The following is a 24,369-nucleotide window of genomic DNA, read 5'->3' on the forward strand; positions in this document are numbered from 1 at the left end:
TCTTAATATGACTTATAATATGACACCAGTGTGCCTCCGTGCTTTGGCTGTGGGCCAGGAATTGCTATTTTACAGCCTGAATGCAGCCTTAGAATAGACAAGTAGTAGGGAGTTTACGGATCAGCTATATTTCCCACAATGGCTTCTATTGTAAATTTAACCCTGTCATTCCCAGGAGAACATAAGGGAGCAGGCATATAGGATTACAAACATAATAACTTCTGATTTACCTTTCTAAGGTAAATAGAAGCAAATGTTCAGCTTCTCATTTACTCCCCCCCTCACAACACACTAATAGCTACTACTATATAGTGATGAGAAAAGGAATGTGGTGTGAATTTTGGAGGAGGGATCTGGGAGGGGAGAAGGGTAAGATAATGAAAGGGAGAGCAAGAGAAAGAGAGCATCAGCGAAGGGTGGAATACTATAGCAAAAAAAAAAAGAAAACTGGGAGTGATGAGGGGGAGGAGAGACAGGAGGAGAGATGGGGAAGGATTACATGGAAAGACATAGGAAAAAAGTGTGGAGGGAGCGAATGGTAGAAAAAATCTGAGAAAGGGGAGGGATAAAAAGAGGCACACAAGGGAACAAAGTTACAATAAATAAGGAGTCTATTGCTAAAGTTTCTTTATTACCAAAGGCTCAGCTGCTTCTCTCTACATAAAGGAGCTACCAGTAAAAAGCAGCATGGTTTGACACTGTACAGCACTTTAGGACATGGTATCTGTCCCCATACAAGACCAAACTTGTGGATGTGCGACCTGACCATCATTAGCAAAGACAAGCCCCAGTTTTACCTTCTCTACATAGAGGTAACACCTCTTCACACTGCTTGAACCTTCAGGTGAAGCTGCTCAGATGTGGTCCTGCCCAGGAATCCTTAGAGAGTCCTCACAATTTGTGCCCTGAAGCAGGACAAAGGCATCTCCCTGCGTGTCACCTCTGCAGGATCTCAGACTAGTCATTCTGGTGTGGATCCAAAACTTATGCATTGACTGCAACATGTGCTTCTATGGAGATCTCAGTGCTTCCTATTGTATTAAAGCAGTACCTATGTAAGTTGTCCTTACACCTTATCCAATAGTGAGACATCGATGTGGTCACATTTGTGCTGCAGCACCTTTAGGAGTGATGCCCTCAAGCTTATGTCTGGAGGCACACTGACTGCAGATAGCTGGCACATCACTGTCACAAGGAAGTGGACCTTCAAGCTCTGAAGTTGGCATGTAGTTTTCACTACTGATGCACTAACCTGCACCATGCTGTCACCAGGATGGACTTTTCTTCTGCCTCTCTTATTTATGCCTGTTTGTTGCCTGAGCCAAGAACCAGGAGACCAGGATATGGAGCTTCCACTCCAGTACTTTGATGACAATGGTGAGTACAAACTGAGAAGTAATTGACCTGAAGATTGGATATTTGGTGAGTGCACAGCACACATTTGTGCTAATTTTCAGGAAATCTTTTAATTGAAATATTTACATAAAGACAAAGGAGATAAAACGTTTGTGTATCTATTCATGGACTTGTCAGTAAATGTTTACACATAATAGAAACATTGGAATTAGTGTTTCCTGAACAGTCGGTTTTGTGGTTATTATAGCTGATTATAAACTATTTTATAAAAAGAAATGCTAAATAAATGAAATATCTTTTCAGCCTAGAAATGAAGGCATGTGTGTATACTTTGAAATATAGAAATTCCAGACAGTTTTGCCAAGAGCACATTGCTTATTATGTCAGCTCTGTGGAACCAATCAAAAGTATGGACTCACTAGAGGAAAGTGTCCTTGATGTGCTGATGTTCTGCACTCTACAAGTTTGCATATTTCTCTATGTGATTGTGTTCATAAATCAAAAGTATATCTAATAGCTAAGATCAGATGCTAAACCTGTAAGTGGGCAATTCACCTAATTGCTAATGATGACTTCACTTGTCTCTGTATGGATAAAGATAAGCATTGTGTTCAGAGTGAAATATAATCATCCCACTTCTTATTCGGGGGATTATGTTATAATTTAACTTTGGAGATGCATGAATAAAAAAAGAAGGTTGGACAATACATATCAAGGTATAAACATGTAGATATTTAGCATTTTTTACCAGTCAGTCATTTTGTAGAATCCTTTGCTGAATAAATCATATACAGGCAATTAATCACAGTTCATGATAAGAAAGTCAAGTGACCACTATATAGGAATAAGGATTATGTGATAAAGTTCAGTGCAAAATAGCATAGAAGAGCATATAGTGGAAAACATGCACACAAGAACCAGATTATAAGGTAAAAAAGTACAATTTTTATGAAATCAAAAGTTATTAAAAATAGAACATACATGAAAAATATTAAAATGGATGATGACAGAAAATGGCCAAAAAAGGAGGCACCACAACTATAGACTGGCAACAGCATAGATAAACATATTACACAAGTATGTGAAAAGGACGCAGGATGAAACGCGGTGCAGTCAGGTATTCTTTATAAGTGAACTGGTAAGTAGTACTAGATAATCCAGAAGAAAACCAACACACCAAATGTTGAAAAGTTGTAAGGAAGAGTATTAGATGTATCTTATGTAGATCATAGTTACCTAAGAGCTGCGGTGCCACCACCCCAACGCGCGTTTCGGCTACAGTGCCTTCTTCTTCTCCCCCACTTGTATAGGGAACTTGGAAAAGATAGCTATTGACCTAAAAGCATTTGGCCAACATCTATTTTAACCTGCATCTACACTGAAAGCTTATTATAGACAAGAACACCCATTTCACAATAATCTTACAGTATAAACAGTCACCCATGAATGAGCAAAATGATGAATGATCATTTGTGCAGCGCAAAAGATCATTGCAAACAAGACGTACACTGCCAAGTGGCAGCCTATGCTCACACAGTGACCATTAGAGATCGCTAATTGTACATTGCTTACCTCAACCTGCCTGTGTAAGCACACTATTAAACATTATGTAGTTCTGCCATTCAGTCCGTGTAAATCATGAATGTGAAACTCAGGCCTGCAGGCCAAATCTGTCCCTCAGCATAATTATATTTGGTCTGCAAGAAAATACCAAATGTCTACTAGAGCTGGTCAGCCAGTAGATGCACCTCTAATACTAAAAATCTTGTGTTTCCGATCTATTCTGGCACACTCCCTGGATATTAGAGTGTTTACTACCCGCCCGTATTAAGGCGCTCCCCAGTTATGATGCACTTCCTGACCTGCATTCCCCTTAGCTGGAAGTTCTCTCCTCTGCTCCCTACATCAGCGGGCACTTCCCTTGTGCTCTCCGATACATCTCACCACCCATAGCACCTACTACCCTCTATCTTTTCCACAAGTTAAGCACATGTATGTTATTGAGCCAGTGCGCTCACGCCATGATTTATCTTATTGCTCTATTTGAGCATGTATTCTCCATTTTGTTTTTTTATACGTTGTTATCCTTTCCCTGTGTATTGAGTCCTTACCCTTTTTCTTCACTACTTTGTGAATATTATTTTTTCAGTGCTGTTTATGTATTTCTGATGTTCTATACTTCACTATATTTCCTATATGAGAGTCACAATACCCTTTGAATTTCTAAAAACAATACAAGATTACACTGGCGCTGTCCTATAGAACTATACGTGTAAGCTGCTGGCAACCAGGCAGGTGGGATGTGCGAACCTGCCAACAGGAAATATCCAAATATAAAAAGCAAACAGAGGGCTGCCGCGCTAAAAACACATGTACACAAATAAATATATACCGGTGCCCACCTTCTCGTGTCCGCGTCCACCCGTGCCTGCACAATCAGAAATATTGGAGCGGCTCTGCTTGGTGTATGCCCGAAATGGCTGAAAATGCGGATGGCTGAGCTAAGTCCGCAGGTAGGGAGCATCCTCCCTTTACACCCCAGATAGCTCTCGAATCACCCACTGCTGCAGCCGGCGATGCGCCTCGGCCAAAAGCGCCACCGTGTAGTAGCGTGGTGTGTGGGGGGCATGGCTTAGCGGTGACGTCACCTGTCCGTAGGAAACGGACATGTACAGGGGCCAATGACCGACGCGTTTCGAGGGAACCGTCCCTCTTTCTCAAGGCCTTTGCATTTCCCTGTATATTGTTATCTACCATCCCCACATCCTTAACTTCCCCTTCAGTATTGGGGTTCTCCCTACCCTAGGCAGATTCCTTCAACCCAATCCCCCTTTTTTGTCTCAATTATTGCTAGAAATATCAAGGTTGGCCCATGTCTTTGTCCATGTTTTTAATTTTAGTCCACTGTGTATTTCAGTTTGACATCTCTGGTGTAAATAAAGCTTTAGGCTATGTTCAAACATGTCCCTGAATTTACCGGACCATTCACCCACTCGAATTACATAGATACTGTTCCCCTGCATTATTAAGTGCTAAGCTGTTAGAAATACAGTGGGGAAAATATCCATTTGATACACTGCCAATTTTTCAAGTTTTCAACAAAAAAAACAGAAAATCACATTGTATGATTTTTACTTAATAAATTGCATTTTATTGCATGAAATAAGTATTTGATCACCTACCAACCAGCAAGAATTCTGGCTCTCACAGGCCTATTAGTTTTTCTTTAAGAAGCCCTCCTACTCTGGACTCATTACCTGTATTAATTGCACCTGTTTGAACTTGTTATCTGTATAAAAGACACTTGTCCACACACTCAATCATACTCCAGCCTCTCCACCATGGCCATAACCAAAAAGCTGGCAGTGGATGCCAGGGACAAAATTGCAGACCTGTACAAGGCTGGGATGGGCTACAGGTCAATAGTCAAGCAGTTTGGTGAGAGGGCAACAACTTTTGGCACAATTATTAGAAAATGGAATAAACACAAGATGACTGTCAATTTCCCTCATCTGAGGCTCCATGCAAGATCTCACCTCATGGGATAAGGATGATTCTGAGAGAGGTCATAAATCAGCCCAGAACTACATGGGAGGACCTGGTCAATGAATAGAAGACAGCTGGGACCACATTCTCAAACATTACTATTATTAACACACTACACCGTCATGGATTAAAATCCTGTAGGACACACAAGGTCCCCCCTGCTTAAGCCAGCACATGTCCAGGCCTGTTTGAGGTTCACAAATGACCATCTCGGTGATTTAGAAGAGGCAAGAGAGGAGGTCATATGGTCAGATGAGACCAAAATAAAACTTTTGGAGGATAGCCATATTTGGAGGAAGAAGAAGAAGAAGAAGGATGAGTACAACCCCAAGAACACTGTCCCAACCTTGAAGCATGGTGGGGGAAACATCATACTTTGAGGGGGGTTTCTGCAAAGGGGACAGGACGACTGCATCGTATTGAAGGGAGGATGGATGGGGTCATGTATCGCAAGATTTTGGCCAACAACCTCCTTCCCTAATGAAGAGCAATGAAGATGGGTTGTGGCTTGGTGCTCCAGCATGACAATGACCCAAAACACACAGCAAGGGCAAGTAAGGAGAGGCTCCGTACGAAGCATTTCAAGGTCCTGGAGTGGCCTAGCCAGTCTCCAGATCTGAACGTAATAAAAATTTTTTGGATGGAGCTGAAACTCAATGTTTTCCAGTGACAGCCCCAAGACCTGAAAGATCTGGAGAAGATCTGTATGGAGGAGTGGGCCAAAATCCCTGCTGCAGTGTGTGCAAACTTAAGGTACCTTCACACGAAACGACTTTACAACGAGAACGACAACGATCCGTGACGTTGCAGCGTCCTGGATAGCGATATCGTTGTGTTTGACACGCAGCAGCGATCTGGATCCTGCTGTGATATCGCTGGTCGTTGATTAAAGTTCAGAACTTTCTTTGGTCGTCAGGTCGGCGTGTATCGTCGTGTTTGACAGCAAAAGCAACGATGCCAGCAATGTTAAACATGGAGCTAACGACCTGTGAGAACGATAAGTGCGTCACCGCTACGTCACAGGATCGCTCCTGCGTCGTTCTGGAGCTGCTGTGTGTGACATCTCTCCAGCGATGTAAACAGCGACGCTGCAGCGATCAGATCGTTGTCGTTCTCGTTGTAAAGTCGTTTCGTGTGAAGGTACCTTAAGTCAAGAGCTAGATGACTTCTGTAAGTGCAAACAATGGTTTCTGTGCCAAATATTAAGTTCTGTTTTTCTATTATTATTATTTATTTATTTATATAGAACCATTAATACTATTCTTATTCTATTATCTACCTTCAATTCTATTATTATTATTATTTATTTATATAGCACCATTAATTCCATGGTGCTGTACATGAGAAAGGGGTTACATACAGAATTATAGATATCATATAGATAGATATAGCACAATAGTATTTAAAGGGAATCTGTCAGAAGGTTTTTGCTATGTAATCAAAGAGCAGAACAATAAAGGAGCCCAATTCCAGTGATGTATCACTTAGTAGGCTGCTTGATGTAGTTGTGATAGAATCCATGTTTTCTCTGTTTGTAGTGTGGTCAGAATGCTTAGCTTTGAATAATCTCACCCACACCAGTGTGTACTGTACATTGTCAGCAAGCTGAAAATTAGTGGTATGGGAGGGGTTGCACAGATTATGTCATGCACCTGAGGCTAGTCAGGCAGTGATAAATTCCTGCTCATAAAACACAGATTGTATTGAAACTTGAACACAAAACGTAATAAGTGACAGTCCCATAAAATTGGGCTCTTTTGCCCTATATTATGCTGCTCTCAGATTAAATAGCAAAATCCTGCTTAAGAACCACGTGCCTTGTGAGGGCACAAGGGCTCATTCGTTGGTAAAGTTTTGTCGTATGCGCTGTCAATTTTTTAACAAATATAACATGAATACTATCATTACACTTGGTATTTTCATATGTCTGTTTTTTTCTGAATTAATGGTCTCCAAAAAACATGTCCTATTTTGTCGGATTTTGCAAATCAAAGTTGCCCATTCAGGTGACCGGGTCCTTAAAAAAACAAATGTTTTTCACTGAGCAGTTCAGTAATAGAAGCTATGAAAAAACTCTTTTTATCCATGAAAAACAAAATACACGCAGATTGTAAAAACGAACAAAAGAGCTAAAAATGGATGCAGCACACTGAAAAGAATTGGTCTGTTTTACATGTGTGAAAAAAATGGACAAGTGAATGAGGCCTTAGTGAAAAGCAGTTTATGGTGAAAGGTTGTGCCTCATTTTTCCTTTACAGGGGCAGTTCATTTTCCCAAACTTTACATTGACATCTTATCAGAGAACTGATAATTACTACCAGGCTAGAAGGGACATGTTAGTGATGTGCCGTTGTGCTAAGTGCCTCGATTTCCGTTTTGCTTTGATCGCTGATTTGTAGCATTGTGGGAAATGAACAGCGTGACAGTGGGGTTTTACAAATATATGAAACGCTTCCAGCCTGCAGCTTTATTTGGTGCTTGACCCCAAATTCCCTTAGTTAACTCCAAGGAAAAGAAAAACAAATAAACACAGAATTTTAGTGAAGTGTGGTAAAATAAGGCTGTTGGGAAAGTTAGGTTAATACTGATGAAGAATATGTATTTGTGAGCTGTGATGACGGTGAGAGAGGAAATAGTGACAGTAAACAGTGTGCAGTGCCGGAATGACAAATAGTCCTCCAGCTGGGCTCTGTGCACACTCACAGGTTACAGCTACAGGAAACGTTGAGTACCTTTGTAAATACATTGGATTATTACTCATCTTATACTGAATTCTTACGGTTGAGAATTGTAGCCACAATTCTACAGGATGATACTGGAAACCATTTTTGGAAATAGCAGGTTTCTTTATAGAGTTACACCGAGAAGCTTAAAGCGTACCTCCACTCTAAAAAGGGAAAACAATGATAATGATTTTCTTTGCGATATACCGTAATCGTTTTTCTAACTCACCCTATGGCTAAGTGTACCCAATGTCTTATAGACGCCTTTGTAAGCACATAGTTTTTGAAGCAATGTTTTTACTGAAGCATTTTCTTTGTTATCTTTTTTTGTTGTTTTTTTTTGCGTCATCTTTTCCGCCGATGTCTTTTAAAAAAAATCTCATATAGCACATAGTGGCAGCTTCAAGCTGAAGCCATGTGAAAAACGGAGCGGTCACTTCTTTTAGCCACTTCACAGCTTTCAAAGCCTGAAGCAGTTAAAATAATTTAAAATACATGCAACATATGCACAGCAAGTCGTTTTTACATTGATGTGCACATGATCATTATTTGTAATGTTTATTAAGCATTTTTTCAGGCAGAGAATCAGCCCTAATATAGAGATTTAGAAAACTACACCACAAAGTCCTGCACTATAATTGTTTTCTTGTGAAAGTGGAGGTACACGGTAGCAGAACACCCTTCATGCAGCCAAAGGGTTAATAGTTTTCCCATGGCAGATTGATGTACAGAGTCTGGTATGAAGCTGGCAATTCCCGAACTGCAAATCTTCATAGTAAGCTCTATGCAGACATAAAGTCAGCAAGGAATGCTGAGAAATGCAAACTTTGAAGAGTTCACAACAGTAGATGCTGCTCTGGACTATACGAGCTGTGACATAGGATCCAAACAAGAGCAGTAATGCAACGTATTTACATCGTTTCCCATGTCATAAATCCCGATTATTGTAATATATGAATTGATGATTAAAGATGGATCTATGGTTTTAGAACTTGGTCAGTTTCTATTACACATGAAGACAACCGCTGAACATATGTTCTATTAGGCTATAAAGACATCATACATGTGGGTCCCTATTCTGATTTTACCTCTATCAGCAGTCCCCAGTCCCAGAACTCAGTGCCCAGGTACTGCAGGGAAAATGCCTGGCTGACTGGGTGGTCGGGGTCCAGGACCTAGGGCAATCAGTGGTCACCCTGGAGGCTCCATTTTTATAGCAATCTCTAATAACACCATTAAAATTAGTTACGGTAATTGCCGTTTTATGACCCATTTCCTTCATGTGCTTATAATGGCTTGTTAATGTTCTAATGTTGTTCCAATGTTTAACCAACCAACCAACAAGAGCCCAGTCTTCATTCATAGGCCGTGGAAAATGAATAATGGAGTTTGATTGGATGCTATGTGTTAGAATGCTCCCTTTTCTTTAAAATCAATATATTAAAATTCTGAAAGTGTAGCACATATGCTTAGAATAGTGTTTTATTTGCCCAAATATAGCGCCATAATTCTTAAATTAGGCTCCTCTCACTAGTAAAATTAGACATTTACTGATGAATATTAAAAAATAGATGAAGGCTTCAATATTGTAAAACTATTCTACTTGAGAAACTCGTCAGACAAATGGTGGCTCGACCAACAGCTGTTTTTCCTGACTCTCGATGGGGACAAAAGATTGGCATGATGGCCAAACACATTTATTAACTAACAGCTAAAGTAGTGGATTTCTGTAGTTCCCTGAAAAAAAACTATTGAAAAAACTATTCTTTTTAAAAGAGCACATATGACCCACTTACCAGGTGGTGTCCCATCTGAAGGTTATTGCCAGTATTTATTTCAACTGCTCTTAAGCGTTTAGTAGTAGATCAAAACTGTCAGCATGGACGCAGATAGAAAAGGGTCCCTGTGCAAGAACAATATATGGACCCTATGCAGTCCAATATATCACCGAAATGCACAATTCCACCGGGCTTGGAAAGGGAAATGGGCAGCCTTACCTCTTGGACACCTATGCAGCTGCCCAGGTGGCACCAGAGGTATGTCTGTCTCTGGAAACCTTTACATACCACCTCTTTACTCATACTCATTACCACTGGGAGAACTAACTGGTGCATATTATATTTATTATTGGTTACTTATATGGTGAGAACATCTTCTGCAACCCCATATACAAGTCATGCAAAAGGAAAATTCCATCTACAAACCAATGCCAAAGACCTTTTTTCATCTTACTGTATGATGGATTTCTGCAGCTCTGGATTTTGCCCTTTGGCAATGTTACTAAATCTTTTCACTTGTATGGTCTGAAGTCTTCTGCGAATGTAAAGGGTGTGACTTTAGTTGATATCTATGGTAGGTGACGCAAGGTTACACTCTTTAGTTAAAGCAGTTCATTTTTTATAATTCCTTAGTGGCAGACTGCGCTATTTTCTGTAACCAGGTTATTCTAGCTATCACGTGACATTTGGTACCACCAGGAGACATAACATTCTGGGATTGAAGCCAGACTCCTTCCCATCATGAACTATAGAGTTCTGACTCACAGACCGCAGACAGGCCTATATGAAGCTGTGATATGGGGAGACTTGCAGAAAAGGTCTCCAGCTGATGTAGTGCAAGATACCTGCACAGCGATTCTGAATCCTACTCACCAGCTGTGATCAAGTTGCTGCCAAGATCTTTGTACATTTAACTGCAGTGATCTGAAACAGGCATTGGCTATAGCGATATTATATTAACCATTACTTGGAGATTTGCTGAACAGTGATTTTAGCTTCCTTATGCCAGCTTCCCCACTAGATGCATTTGTACTCTTTTCATGAATTAGTTTACATAAGACTATGTTATCTTTTTGTATTAATTTGCAATTTAAAATTATATCACACTCAAAGGGAATCCGTCAGTAGGATCAACCCTCTTAAGCCGTCTATATGGGCATGTAGGTCATAGGAAGCTGAATAACATGATACCTTGATATCTACTATCCAATGTCTTATTCAAGAGATATCAAAGTTTTTCTTATATGTAAGGCTGCTTTCACACTAGCGTTGGCACGGGGCCGTCGCTATGCGTCGGCCCGATGAGCCGACGCGCGTTGTGAAAATAATGCCCGATGTGGGCAGCGGAAGCAGTCTTACGACGCTTCCGCTGCCCCATTGTAAGGTCTGGGGAGGAGAGGTTTCGGCCGCGCATGCATGGTCGAAAATGGCGGACTCGACACACAAAAAAAGTTACATGTAACGTTTTTTTGTGCCGACGGTCCGCCAAAACACGACGCAACCGTCGCACGACAGTTGCGACGTGTGGCCATACGTCGCAATGCGTCGCTAATGTTAGTCTATGGGGAAAAACGCATCCTGCGGGCAACTTTGCAGGATGCGTTTTTTCTCCTAAACGACGCATTGCGACGTACAGCCAACAACGCTAGTGTGGTGTGAAAGTAGCATAAATGAGTTGTTTAGAACTATGGGCTGTACATTGAGCTGCATGAGAATCTGCCTCCAGGGTTTATTGTAAATAAAAGAAGACATCACCAGTGTGAGATATGAATCTAACACAGAACAGGAGAACTAAGGCTTCTTTCACACTTCCGTCAGCAGGCGGCCGTCAGAATGCGTCGCTGTGATGTATCGACGGATGTCTTAAAAATAGTGGAAAACTATGAACGTTTTCTCCGCCCGACGGACAGCAATTTTCCGACGGATCCAGTGCACGACGGATGAAACGGATGGCCATCCATCACAATCCATCGCTAATACAAGTCTATGGGAAAAAAACAGGATCCTGCAGAAAAATTTGTAGGATCCTGTTTTTTTCAAAAATCTACGGATTTCGATGGGAGCTAAAAGACGGAAGTGTGAAAGAGGCCTAAACTTTGTCTTCTCACAAACACATTAGCAGCTGCAGCTCTCACAGCTCTGCTGTATTGTAACAATATTACAACCCTGTCTACCTGTGAGATGGAAGCTAAAGCTGAGAGGAACCTGCAGATGTGTCAGGTATAATCACAGTGATATTAGGAGAACCGAGGGTGGACATTACACATCACACTGGTAACTCCCCTTCATGTAAAATAAGGAAAATTACAGATCAGTGTCTGATCCACAGCCCTCAACAGCTCATTTACTTATAAGAAAAATATGGATTTCTCTGTTATAAGATATCAGATTACAGATACCAAGGTGTCTTTTTAATCAGCTTCCTATGACCTACATGCCCATAAAAACAGCTTAGGATGGATGGTCATACTGATAGATTTAATTTAAGTTTTACATTGTGTAGAATTGTGCATTAGTAAGCCAAATATCTACATAGATTGAGAAAACTTTTATTATTCATTATTACCCACTAATACATACAGTGCCATGTAAAAGTTTGGGAACCCCTGCTCAAAAGTACTATTATTATGAACCGTTAAAGAAGTTGAAGATTAAATGATTTCTAAAAGGGCTAGCTTTAAAGATGACACCTTTTTACTTTGTATTTTAGACCAAAAAAATATATTGTCATTTTTTACATTTTAAGAATTACAAAAAGGAAAATGGGCTGATACCAAACATTGGCCACCCTGCATGGTTAATACCTAGTAGCACCCCCTTTTGCAAATATCACAGCTTGTAAAAACTTTTTGTAGCCAGCTAAGTGTCTTTCAGTTCTTGTCTGAGGGATTTTCATTCATTTTTTCTTGGAAAATTCTTCCAGTTCTGTGAGATTCCTGGGTCGTCTTGCATGCACTGCTATTTTGAGGTCTAGCCACAGATTTTCAATGATGTTCAGATCAGGAGACTGTGAAGGCCATGGTAAAACCTTCAGCTTGTGCCTTTTGAGGTAGTCTATTGTAGATTTTGACATCTGTTATAGAAGCCATCCTCTTTTCAACTTCAGTTTTTTTACAGATGATGTTTTGTTCTCATCAAGAATTTGTTAAAATTGTATTCAATCCATTCTTCCCCCTACCTGTGAAATGTTCCCTGTGCCATTGGCTGTAACACAACCCCAAAGCATGATTGATCCGCCACCATGCTTAATGGTGGGCGATATTATCTTTTCCTGAAATTCTGTGCCCTTTTTTCCCCCACACATACCTTTAATCATTGCATTGTGGCCAAAGAGTTCTATTTTAGTCTCATCAGTCCACAAGACTTGTTTCCAAAATGCATCAGGCTTGTTTAGATGTTCTTTTGCATATTTCTGACACTGAATTTTATGGTGAGGATGCAGAAGAGGTTTTCTTCTGATGACTCTTCCATGAAGGCCATACTTGTGCTGCTGTTTTTTGGCACAAGGTTAGATGAGGCTGGGTTTTTATAAAGCAGGGAAACTTGTATCACCTGGTCTTTCCTAACGATGATAGTGAACAAGCCATAACCCTAACAGACTAATGGAGGTCTGAAGCCTTGGTCAAAGCTAGCTGAGCACACACATTTACAAGGGTGACTAAACTTTTGCATCAGCCCATTTTCCTTTTTGTAACTTTTAAATTTTTTAAATGCTAGTGTAATTCTAAAAGGGTGTGTGATTGTTAAATGTGGTGTCTTTATTAGATAGCACTTTGTTGCAACCTAAGCGGAGTGCATTTCTGAAGGCCTGCAGATAGCCAGTGAAAATAAAGCCTGCTTATTGAATTCAATGCCATAGGTAACTATAAACTGTATTTTGCAGGAATTCATTTTTTAATACTTGTCCAGCCCCCATAATGAATGCAGCACAGGGGCATTCGATCATGATTATCTTCATTCATTGTTAATGGGACTTCCGGCAATAATCCAAATTCTGTGCCTTTTTCTTATTTGTGCCTTTTTTATTAAAATGCCTCATGATCCTTTCAAATGTTTCATGTAAATCTACAACTGTGCAAAAAAAAAATAAAATAGAATAGCTTTTGTACTCCTTTAGGGCACGGAAATACAAGTTCACGGCAATTTAGAGACATTTTTTTGCAGAAAACAGTTGGATAATGAAAACCGTGCCTAAACTATAATAATGAATAACTGCTGAAAAGCCAAACTATTACTCAAAAAATAGGCAAAAACCGTATGATTAATCAGGATGTGTAGGAAATAAGGATTCTGGTAGGGTGTTATGTAATCAACAATCATACAGTTATATGAAAAAGTTTGGGCACCCCTATTAATCTTAAGCTTAATGTTTTATAAAAATTGTTTTTTTTTTGCAACAGCTATTTCAGTTTCATATATCTAATAACTGTTGGACACAGTAATGTTTCTGCCTTGAAATGAGGTTTATTGTACTAACAGAAAATGTGCAATCTGCATTCAAACAAAATTTGACAGGTGCTTAAGTATGGGCACCCTTATCATTTTCTTGTTTTAAATACTCCTACCTACTTTTTACTGACTTACTAAAGCACTTTTTTTTGTTTTGTAACCTCATTGAGCTTTGAACTTCATAGCCAGGTGTATGCAGTCATGAGAAAAGCTACTTAAAGTGGCCACTTGCAAGTTGTTCTCCTGTTTAAATCTCCTCTGAAGAGTGGCATCATGGGCTCCTCAAAACAACTGTCAAATGATCTGAAAACAAAGATTATTCAACATAGTTGTTCAGGGCAAGGATACAAAAAGCTGTCTAAGAGATTTAACCTGTCAATTTCCATTGTGAGGAACATAGTAAGGAAATGGAAGAACACAGGTACAGTTCTTGTTAAGGCCAGAAGTGGCAGGCCAAGAAAATCATCAGAAAGGCAGAGAAGAAGAATGGTGAGATCAGTCAAGGACAATCCTCAGACCACCTCCAGAGAGCTGCAGCATCAAGTTGCTGCAGATGGTGTCACTGTGCATCGGTCAACTATACAACGCACTTTGCACAAGGAGAAGCTGTATGGGAGAGTGATGCGAAAGAAGCCGTTTCTGCAAGCACGCCACAAACAGAGTCGGCTGAGGTATGCAAAAGCACATTTGGAGAAGCCAATTTCTTTTTGGACTGATGAAACCAAGATTGAGTTGTTTAGTCATACTAAAAGGCGTTATGAATGGCGGCAAAAAAACACAGCATTCCAAGAAAAACACTTGCTACCCACAGTCAAATTTGGTGGAGGTTCCATTATGCTTTGGGGCTGTGTGGCTAATGCCGGCACCGGGAATCTTGTTAAAGTTGAGGGACGCATGGATTCCTCTCAGTATCAGCAGATTCTTGACAATAATGTTCATGAATCAGTGACAAAGTTGAAGTTACGCAGGGGATGGATCTTTCAGCAAGACAATGATCCAAAACACTGCTCCAAATCTACTCAGGCATTCATGCAGAGGAACAATTACACTGTTCTGGAATGGCCATCCCAGTCCCCAGACCTGAATATCATTGAACATCTGTGGGATCATTTGAAGAGGGCTGTCCATGCTCGGCGACCATCAAACTTAACTGAACTGGAATTGTTTTGTAAAGAGGAATGGTCAAAAATACCTTCATCCAGGATCCAGGAACTCATTAAAAGCTACAAGAAGCGACTAGAGGCTGTTATTTTTGCAAAAGTAGGATGTACTAAATATTAATGTCACTTTTCTGGTGAGGTGCCCATACATATGCACCTGTTAAATTTTGTTTGAATGCAGATTGCACATTTTCTGTTAGTACAATAAACCTCATTTCAAGGCAGAAACATTACTGTGTCCAACAGTTATTAGATATATGAAACTGAAATAGCTGTTGCAAAAAAAACAATTTTTATAAAACATTAAGCTTAAGATTAATAGGGGTGCCCAAACTTTTTCATATAACTGTATGATACTTTTAAGTCGGAATAGGATGTTATATCAATTTTCTGTCATACTGTAGGTTTAGCCTAAAAACTCCAGTTTTATAATATTAATGGAAAAATAAAATAATTCACTATTCCTTCCAGGAGTTATTATACATGTACAGTGGGTACAGGAAGTATTCAGACCCCTTTATATTTTTCACTCTTTGTTTCATTGCAGCCATTTGGTAAATTCAAAAAAGTTCATTTTTTTTCCTAGGGCTGCCACTAGGAATTTCGGGGCCCCATAATGGCAAAATTTTCGGGGGCCCCCTGAAACTCCACCCAGGCTCCGCCTCCACCCCTTGAACTGTCAACAGCCCCACTACTCTCTCTTGGAAAAACTCCACTTCTCACCAATCACACATTAACAGTTCCCATCACCAAATCACACATACAGCCAACAGCTTTTTGTTTTGGCCTAAGCCGTCACCACGACAAGGTAGACTCTTTTGGCCGAGCTCTACTCTACTCTATCCTATTAATCATTTGTTAACATATCCAATACAATTTAGATATATTTTTATTTATTTTACAATTTTATTTTTAAAATGACCAATAATATCATATACAAGGGACAAATACCACCGCACCATGACCAGACACCATATTACCACCACATAGAGACCTATAATACCACATACAAAGAATAAATACCACCACACCATGTCCAGACCACATATTATCACCACAGTGACTGAATAATATCACATACAAGGGACAAATACCACCACACCATGTCCAGATCATATATTACCACCACATGAGACCAATAATACCACATACAAGGTACAAATACCACCACACCATGACCATACCACATATTACCACCACATAGTGACCAAATAATGGCACATACAAGGAACAAAACCGCCACACCATGGCTAGACAACATATTACCACCACATAGTGACTGAATACTACAATACTGATCATTATTAAAAAAACCACAATACTAATATCACCATAAGTGCCATTATAAACAGGCGATCTGTACTTAGTATACTGCATTGGCAGAATCCTGCTGCTAGGGCCCGATGACCAGAAGAGATGGGGCCTGATGCGGGCCCCCTCTGGTCATCAGGCCCCATATGCCAGTCAGGGCAGTAATGCCCTGATGGCGGCCCTGTCCTGAAGTCACTCCTTTGTTATTTTATCATCCAGAATGTCTCTGTACTTGGCCGCATTCATGTTTCCTTCAATGGCAACCAGTCGTCCTGTCCCTGCAGCTGAAAAACACCCCATAGCATGATGCTGCCACCACCATGTTTCACTGTTGGGATTGTATTGGGCAGGTGATGAGCAGTGCCTGGTTTTCTCCACGCATACCGCTTAGAATTGTCACCAAAAAGGTCTATCTTCGTCTCATCAGACCAGAGAAACTTATTTCTCACAGTCTGGGAGTCCTTCATGTGTTTTTTAGCAAACTCTATGCAGGCTTTCATATGTCTTGCACTGGGGAGAGTCTTCCGTCAGGCCACTCTGCCATAAAGGCCCGACTGGTGGAGGGCTTCAGTGATAGTTGACTTTGTGGAACTTTCTCTCATCTCCCTACTGCATCTCTGGATCTCAGCCACAGTGATCTTGGGGTTCTTCTTTACCTCTCTCACCAAGGCTCTTCTCCCATGATTGCTCAGTTTGGCTGGACGGCAAGGTCTAGGAAGACTTCTGATGGTCCCAAACTTCTTCCATTTAAGGATTATGGAGGCCACTGTGCTCTCAGGAACCTTGAGTACTGCAGAAATTCTTCTGCAACCGTGGCCAGATCTTTGCCTTGCCACATTTCTGTTTCTGAGCTCCTTGGCCAGTTCCTTTGACCTCATGATTCTCATTTGGTCTGACATGCACTGTGAGCTGTGAGGTTTTATATAGACAGGTGTGTGCCTTTACAAATCAAGTCCTATCAGTATAATTAAACACAGCAGGACTCCAATGAAGGATTAGAACCAGCTCAAGAAGGATTACAAGGAAATGGACAGCATGTGACTTAAATATGAGTGTCTGATCAAAGAGTCTGAATACATATGACCATGTGATATTTTAGTTTTTCTTTTTTAATAAATTTGCAAAAAATTCTATACAGGAAAGATATATATCTTGGTACCGTGTTAGCCAGTAGATAGAATAATATTTGAAATTGAGAGTCCTCTAACTGAAAAAATGATAACAAATTGCAAGCTTTCGAGACTACTCAGGCCTCTTCATTAGGCATAGACTAATACAACATCTGAAGAATCACATATTTATACACAACACAGCACAGAGCTATCATTATGGGAGAGTGATAAACAGTTGTGTCCATAAATATTGGAACAGTTTGTAGATAAGGAGTGAATGTTTTGTTGTCCTCTGATTGGGGTCTGGTTTTATGTTATGATGCCCCCATAAGGTCTGAAGTGCAAATTCCTTAATTGATGTAAAAAGACATAAATCCATGCGACACATTCATTCCTACACTAAGTGTGTCAAAGGTTGTCATAAGTTTATAGTCCGAGATTCTCCTGTCTCTCTGAGATTTGAAGTTACCTTTCAATACAAGTAATTTCATGTCCATGGTGCTATGATCAGGCATACAAAAATGTTTGGCCACAGGTAGATCCATTCTTTTTCTCTTATTGTGTGGCTGTGAGAATGTATCCTTGTTCTTAGTTTTTGCCCTGTCTCACCAACATACAGACCCCCAGCTGGACATTTGGTACATATAATTAGGTACACCACATTAAATGTGATGCAGCTGAAAGTACCTGTGATCTTGTAGTCCTGATGTGAATTTCTACATTTCTACATTTCTGTTCTTTTTTTTTAGTCAAGATGGGGTGCAGAGTGTACATTAATGAGAAAAAAAAGAACTTTCTTGAATTTAGCAAATGGTTGCAATGAAACAAAGAGTGAAAAATGAAAAGGGGTCTGAATACTTTCTGTGCCCACTGTACATGTATAATAACTCCTGGAAGGAATAGTGAATGATTTTATTTTTCCAATAATATTATAATACTGGATTTTTAAGGCCAAACCTACAGTATGACAGAGAATGGATATAACATCCTATTCCGACTTAAAAGTATCATATGATTGTTGATTACATAACACCCTACAAGAATCCTTATTTCCTACACATCCTGATTGATCATACTTTTTTGCCTATTTTTTGAGTAATAGTTTGGCTTTTCAGGGGGGGGGGGGTATGAATAATTTCCGTACCCACTGTACATTCTGTACAATTGGATAAAATCTATCATTTTGTCTTTATCTCATTTACTTTCGCCTTTATCTCATGATAGCTATAAAGATAAATGCAGCCAGACTTCACAATAAGGCTATGCTCACACATTGGTATTTTCCTGCTTTTTTCAGCAGCCAAAACCTGAACTTTTGGCAGTAGTGATAAGTGTTATCCGAGCATGTGCCTCCCACGCCTCCATGTCTAAGGGTACTGTCACACCGTGCAATTTTCGTCGCTACGACGGCACGATCCGTGACGTCGCAGCGTCGTATGAGTATCGCTCCAGCGTCGTAGACTGCGGTCACACTTTGCAATCACGGCGCTGGAGCGATGCCGAGGTTTGCTGGTAACCAGGGTAAACATCGGGTTACTAAGCGCAGGGCCGCGCTTAGTAACCCGATGTTTACCGTGGTTACCAGCGTAAAAGTAAAAAAAAACAAACCGTACATACTCACCATCTGATGTCTGTCAGGTCCCTTGCAGTCTGCTTCCCGCTCTGACTGAGTGCAGCCGTACAGTGAGAGCAGAGCGCAGCGGTGACGTCACCGCTGTGATCTGCTCTCACTTTCCGGCCGGCGCTCACAGTCAGAGCGGGAAGCAGACTGCAAGGGACCTGACAGACATCAGATGGTGAGTATGTACGGTTTTTTTTTTTTTACTTTTACGCTGGTAACCACGGTAAACATCGGGTTACTAAGCGCGGCCCTGCGCTTAGTAACCCGATGTTTACCCTGGTTACCAGCGAACGCATCGCTGGATCGCTGTCACAAACAACGATCCAGCGATGACAGCGGGAGATCCAGCGACGAAAGAAAGTTTCAAACGATCTGCTACGACGTACGATTCTCAGCAGGGTCCCTGATCGCTGCTGCGTGTCAGACACTGCGATATCGTAACGATATCGCTAGAACGTCACGAATCGTACCGTCGTAGCGATCAAAATTGCACTGTGTGACAGTACCCTAACAGTTCTTCGACAGCCACAGCACATGCAGGGATTGTCTAACAAACAGGCAATCACTGAATGGGTTTTGGCTGTTGAACAGTCGCGGGGACTCAAACATATTTTTCGAGCACGCCGAAGACACTTGGTTAGCACATGAGCATGCTCAGATAGCACTTTATCTGAGCACATTTGCTCATTACTACTTGGTAGTAAAACAGATTTTGATGGCTTTTTTTGTTACGTTTTTCAGGATCAAGCATGAACAATACCAATGCAAGGTATTAGACCACCAATGCAAGGTGTATGTGAAACCATAAAACATTTTTGGAAACAATTTGATTCAATTATTTAGTAGAAAAAGTTTTTTTATGTCTGAAAAAATAGTGACTATTCTGAACAAAAAAGTTCATGAAAAAATACACAATTGCAAATGTAAAAACAGTGTGGAGAGTTGGTGAGGCAATGTTTAATTTTACACATTGAGTTGGTCGGGCTTTGTTTACTTTAACATATATTACTACCGTAATTACACTGTACTAATCCTAACTGCCATTCTCAGGTGAGGAGACCAAAACATTTTGGTTTCAACTTGGTAAAAATCGTAAAAATAAATGGTTTTCACATACTGCAGTACCGGCTTTTTTTCACTAAAAAGGTTGCAAAAACTAATGGCAACATTTTTTCCTGTTTTTTGCAATTACTCATTGCTTTCTATGGGTGAAAATGCTGCAAAAAAATGCTGCAAAAATTGACATGCTGCTTTTGTTTCTTTTTTTAAAAAAAGCAGTTTTCCAATTCAGTCGAGAAAAAAAACGTGTGCATGAGATTTATGAAGTCTCATAGCTTTTGCAGGTACTATTAAAAGCAGCTGTTAATTTGTATAAATACCGTATAAAAAAAAACAGCAATGTGTGAACATAGCCTAACAGATTTTTTTCCTATATGTTCATCTGATATGTTTGGATAAGGCTACGTTCACATTTGCGTTGTGCGCCGCAGCGTCGGCGCCGCAGCGCACAACGCAAACAAAAACGCAGCAAAACGCATGCACAACGCTGCGTTTTGCGCCGCATGCGTCGTTTTTTCCATTGAATTTGGACGCAGCAAAAATGCAACTTGCTGCGTCCTCTGCGACCCGACGCGGGCGCCGCAGCGACGCATGCGGCGCAAAACGCAAGTGCGCCGCATGTCCATGCGCCCCCATGTTAAATATAGGGGCGCATGACGCATGCGGCGCCGCTGCGGCGCCCGACGCTGCGGCGCTGGCCGCAAATGTGAACGTAGCCTAACTTGCATGAATTATGTTGAAAGGATACCGTATATATTCGAGTATAAGCCGAGATATTCAGCCCAAAAAAATGGGCTGAAAGTGCCCCTCTCGGCTTATACTCGAGTCATGGAAGGCGGGGGGGTTGGCAATGACGGTCACCTACTCACCTGCTCCTGTCGCTCCTGATGCGGTCCCTGCGTGTCCCATGGTCTTCTGCGCCGGCACCTTCTTTCTGCTGTTCAGCGGTCACGTGGTACAGCTCATTAAAGTAATGAATATTGACTCTACTCCCATAGAGGTGGAGCCACATATTCATTCCTGTAATGAGTGGTACCAGTGACCGCTGAACAGAGGAAGAAACTGCGGGTGCCGGAGACCATCTGTCCGGGAGAAGCAGCCAGGGACCGCGCCGGAGTATTTCATATTCACCTGTCCGTGTTCTCACCTGTCCGTGTTCCACCCGCCGGGCGCTACTCCATCTTCCCGTCCTCTGCAGTGACTGTTCAGGTCAGAGGGCGCGATGACGTATAAGTGTGCGCGCCTCCCTCTGCCTGAACAGTCAGTGCGGAAAGACGGGACGCTGAGGAGCAGCGACAAGAGATGAGTATGTCATTTTTTTTATTGCAGCAGCAGCATTATATGTGGCACATTGTTATATGGAGCGTCTATGGGGCCATACTGAACTGTATGGAGCATTACATGGGGCATATTTGTATATGGAGCATCTATCGGGCCATAATGAACTGTATGGAGCATTATATGGAGCATATTTGTATATGGAGCATCTGTGGGGACATAATGAACTGTATGGAGCATTATATGGGGCATATTTGTATATGGAGCATCTATCGGGCCATAATGAACTGTATGGAGCATTATATGGGGCATATTGGTATATGGAGCATCTATGGGGCCATAATGAACTGTGTGGAGCATTATATGGGGCATATTTGTATATGGAGCATCTATCGGGCCATAATGAACTGTATGGAGCATTATATGGAGCATATTTGTATATGGAGCATCTATGGGGCCATAATGAACTGTATGGAGCATTATATGGAGCATATTTGTATATGGAGCATCTATGAGGCCATAATGAACTGTATGGAGCATTATATGGGGCATATTGGTATATGGAGCATCTATGGGGCCATAATGAACTGTATGGAGCATTATATGGGGCATATTTGTATATCGAGCATCTATGGGGCCATAATGAACTGCATGGAGCATTATATGTGGCACATTTGTATATGGAGCATCTTATGGTGGCCATAATGAACTGCATGGAGCATTATATGTGGCACATTTGTATATGGAGCATCATATGGGGCGTATTTTAATATGGAGCATCTTATGGGGCTCATCATGAACTGTATGGAGCATTATATGGGGCTCCTGAATCAATATGGATATTCAAAAACACTTAACCTACTAATGTCTCAATTAATTTTACTTTTATTGGTATCTATTTTTATTTTTGAAATTTACCAGTAGCTGCTGCATTTCCCACCCTAGGCTTATACTCAAGTCATTAAGTTTTCCCAGTTTTTTATGGCAAAATTAGGGGGGCCGGCTTATACTCGGGTCCGCTTATACTGGAGTATATACGGTAATTGATTAATTCCTATCTATCCAATTTGTTTGTGTATTTATTGGTGTAACTTTGGTAATCATTCTGATTATTTTTTTATATTTATTTCAGTTATTGATCTGCTGGAGGCTCTGAATATTACTCGCTCTATTAAGGGTGTTACCAAATCCAAAGGGCAAGACCCTGGTTCTCCAGCCTGGAAATTTCGTCCACGTGTTCCCCATTTAACACTGCCTTGGGACTACTCTGTTTATCTTTTATCCAGCACACAGGGATCCATTGGCTTACATTTTGTAGCTAAACAAGCTAAAAACAATCAAGGCACATTGCTGGCATTTTTGTCTCCAGCAGCGATGAAAAGAGATGGTCATCCTCTTTTACGCCTTGTATCTGACACTCAGGCAGACCAATTGAGATTGGAATATCGTACACCACAGACCATGGAACCAGCTTCCCTTTTACTTCCAGGTGGAACACCATTTTCTGGTTCCAAATGGGCACGACTTGCACTGAATATTGACATCCACAAAATTACCCTTTTTCTGGATTGTGAAGAACCAGTAGTGTTTGGTAAGGAAGCAGAAGAAGAATTACTTAGCCTTATTCTCCCTCTGGATCTTCAGATAAGCTTTGCAAGCACCCCAGGAAATAAGGAGAGTAAATTTTTGGTAAGTACAATGTCTGCTTTCTTCCCTTCCACCATTTTTGCATCATGCTGTAATTGTTGCATCACCATGATTAAGTATGTGGAAGTCTGAAAAGCTATTTTAGAATATCTTTGGTAGTCACTTGTTGAATTATTGCCTGGCACTTGTGGGGACAGTGTCCTCTATGTCACTCAAATTTTTATGAGGAAATCTGCTTCTTTTTGGGAATTTCTCAATAGTAAAAGAGAATTTTGATTAAACCGGAACTGTACTTTTAGCAAATTTTGCATAAATCAATAGTACAGGTGATTATAAGAAACTTTCTAATGTATCTTATCAGAGAAATCAGCTTCCTTCCGCACTTATCAGACACTTCTTCCCTTTCCCCCTACCTCCTCAACTTGTGGACCACTGTAAAAAGTAGCTCAAGTCCATGTTGCTTAGAGAAGACAGATTACAGGTGTCACAGCCCATTATTCTTTAGGCAGAGGGGAGTTGGGTGGAGAAGCGAAGAGCAGGGAGAGGAAAAAGGCAGAGGGAGGAAGGCAGAAAAACATAGTGCAGAACCCTATAAGAACTGTTTTACATCACATGAGTGATTGATTCCGATAAAGACAACTCAATCAAAGAGCAGGCATTTCTCTTTCTATGCTGTGCTGCCTATGGGAAAGATCACTGCAGCTTGTCTCTTCTCCTCAGTAAACAGTGATTTGCAAATTACAGAGAGAGCCTGCAGATGGGTAAAAGTGGTAAAAATGCAGGCTATACATAATGGACAGAAATGGCATTATTCCTCATGTACCACACACAGGACACCTTATTCCGAAATGTTACTTGAAAGCGCAGTTACCCTTTAATAACAGTACAATCACACTACTTTTAATCCAATGTAGAATTCACTAATATTTTGGTTGCATCTAGTGTCAGATGTAAATTAAGAAGGATTAGGCATCAGTCACTGGAAGACATTTTCATAGTGGAGTGTTCCCTGGATCCATGCGTGGTGGTGCTTGCATGTTTGTTGTTTATGGCTTCTTTAAAGGGGAGTTCTTGTTTTATTTCTTAAGGAGTGCACTGATCTCCAGACAGCCCAACTTCCTGGTTGCTTGGAGGCAAGAGCTCCTGCTTGAGTGACAGCTAAAGTCAGCAGTAATGTTGTGCCAGTGGCCGTCTGCACTAGTGCTGCTGCTGCATGTGGAAGCCTTGCCTTTGCTGTAGACGTGGCTAGGATTAGCGCTAATAGTTCAGTCCAATAATCCCGGCCAGCCTCAGTGCTGTGCTTACAAGCTCCGCATAGGCACGTTCAGT

General features: G+C 40.9%; 1 protein-coding gene across 1 annotated transcript in view; it reads left to right on the forward strand.

The window, feature by feature from the left end:
* The first annotated feature begins 616 nt into the window (after positions 1 to 616).
* KCP (kielin cysteine rich BMP regulator) overlaps positions 617 to 24,369 on the forward strand; it is a 144,873-nt gene continuing 121,120 nt past the window's right edge. The window contains exons 1-2 of the mRNA XM_077264383.1: positions 617 to 1,377; positions 22,526 to 23,082. Of these exons, the coding sequence (XP_077120498.1) occupies positions 1,260 to 1,377; positions 22,526 to 23,082 (675 nt within the window). The 5' untranslated portion in view covers positions 617 to 1,259. The remainder of the gene's footprint in view (positions 1,378 to 22,525; positions 23,083 to 24,369) is intronic.

The sequence above is a fragment of the Ranitomeya variabilis genome, chromosome 5 (genome assembly GCF_051348905.1).
Source record: "Ranitomeya variabilis isolate aRanVar5 chromosome 5, aRanVar5.hap1, whole genome shotgun sequence".
Lineage (NCBI taxonomy): Eukaryota > Metazoa > Chordata > Amphibia > Anura > Dendrobatidae > Ranitomeya > Ranitomeya variabilis.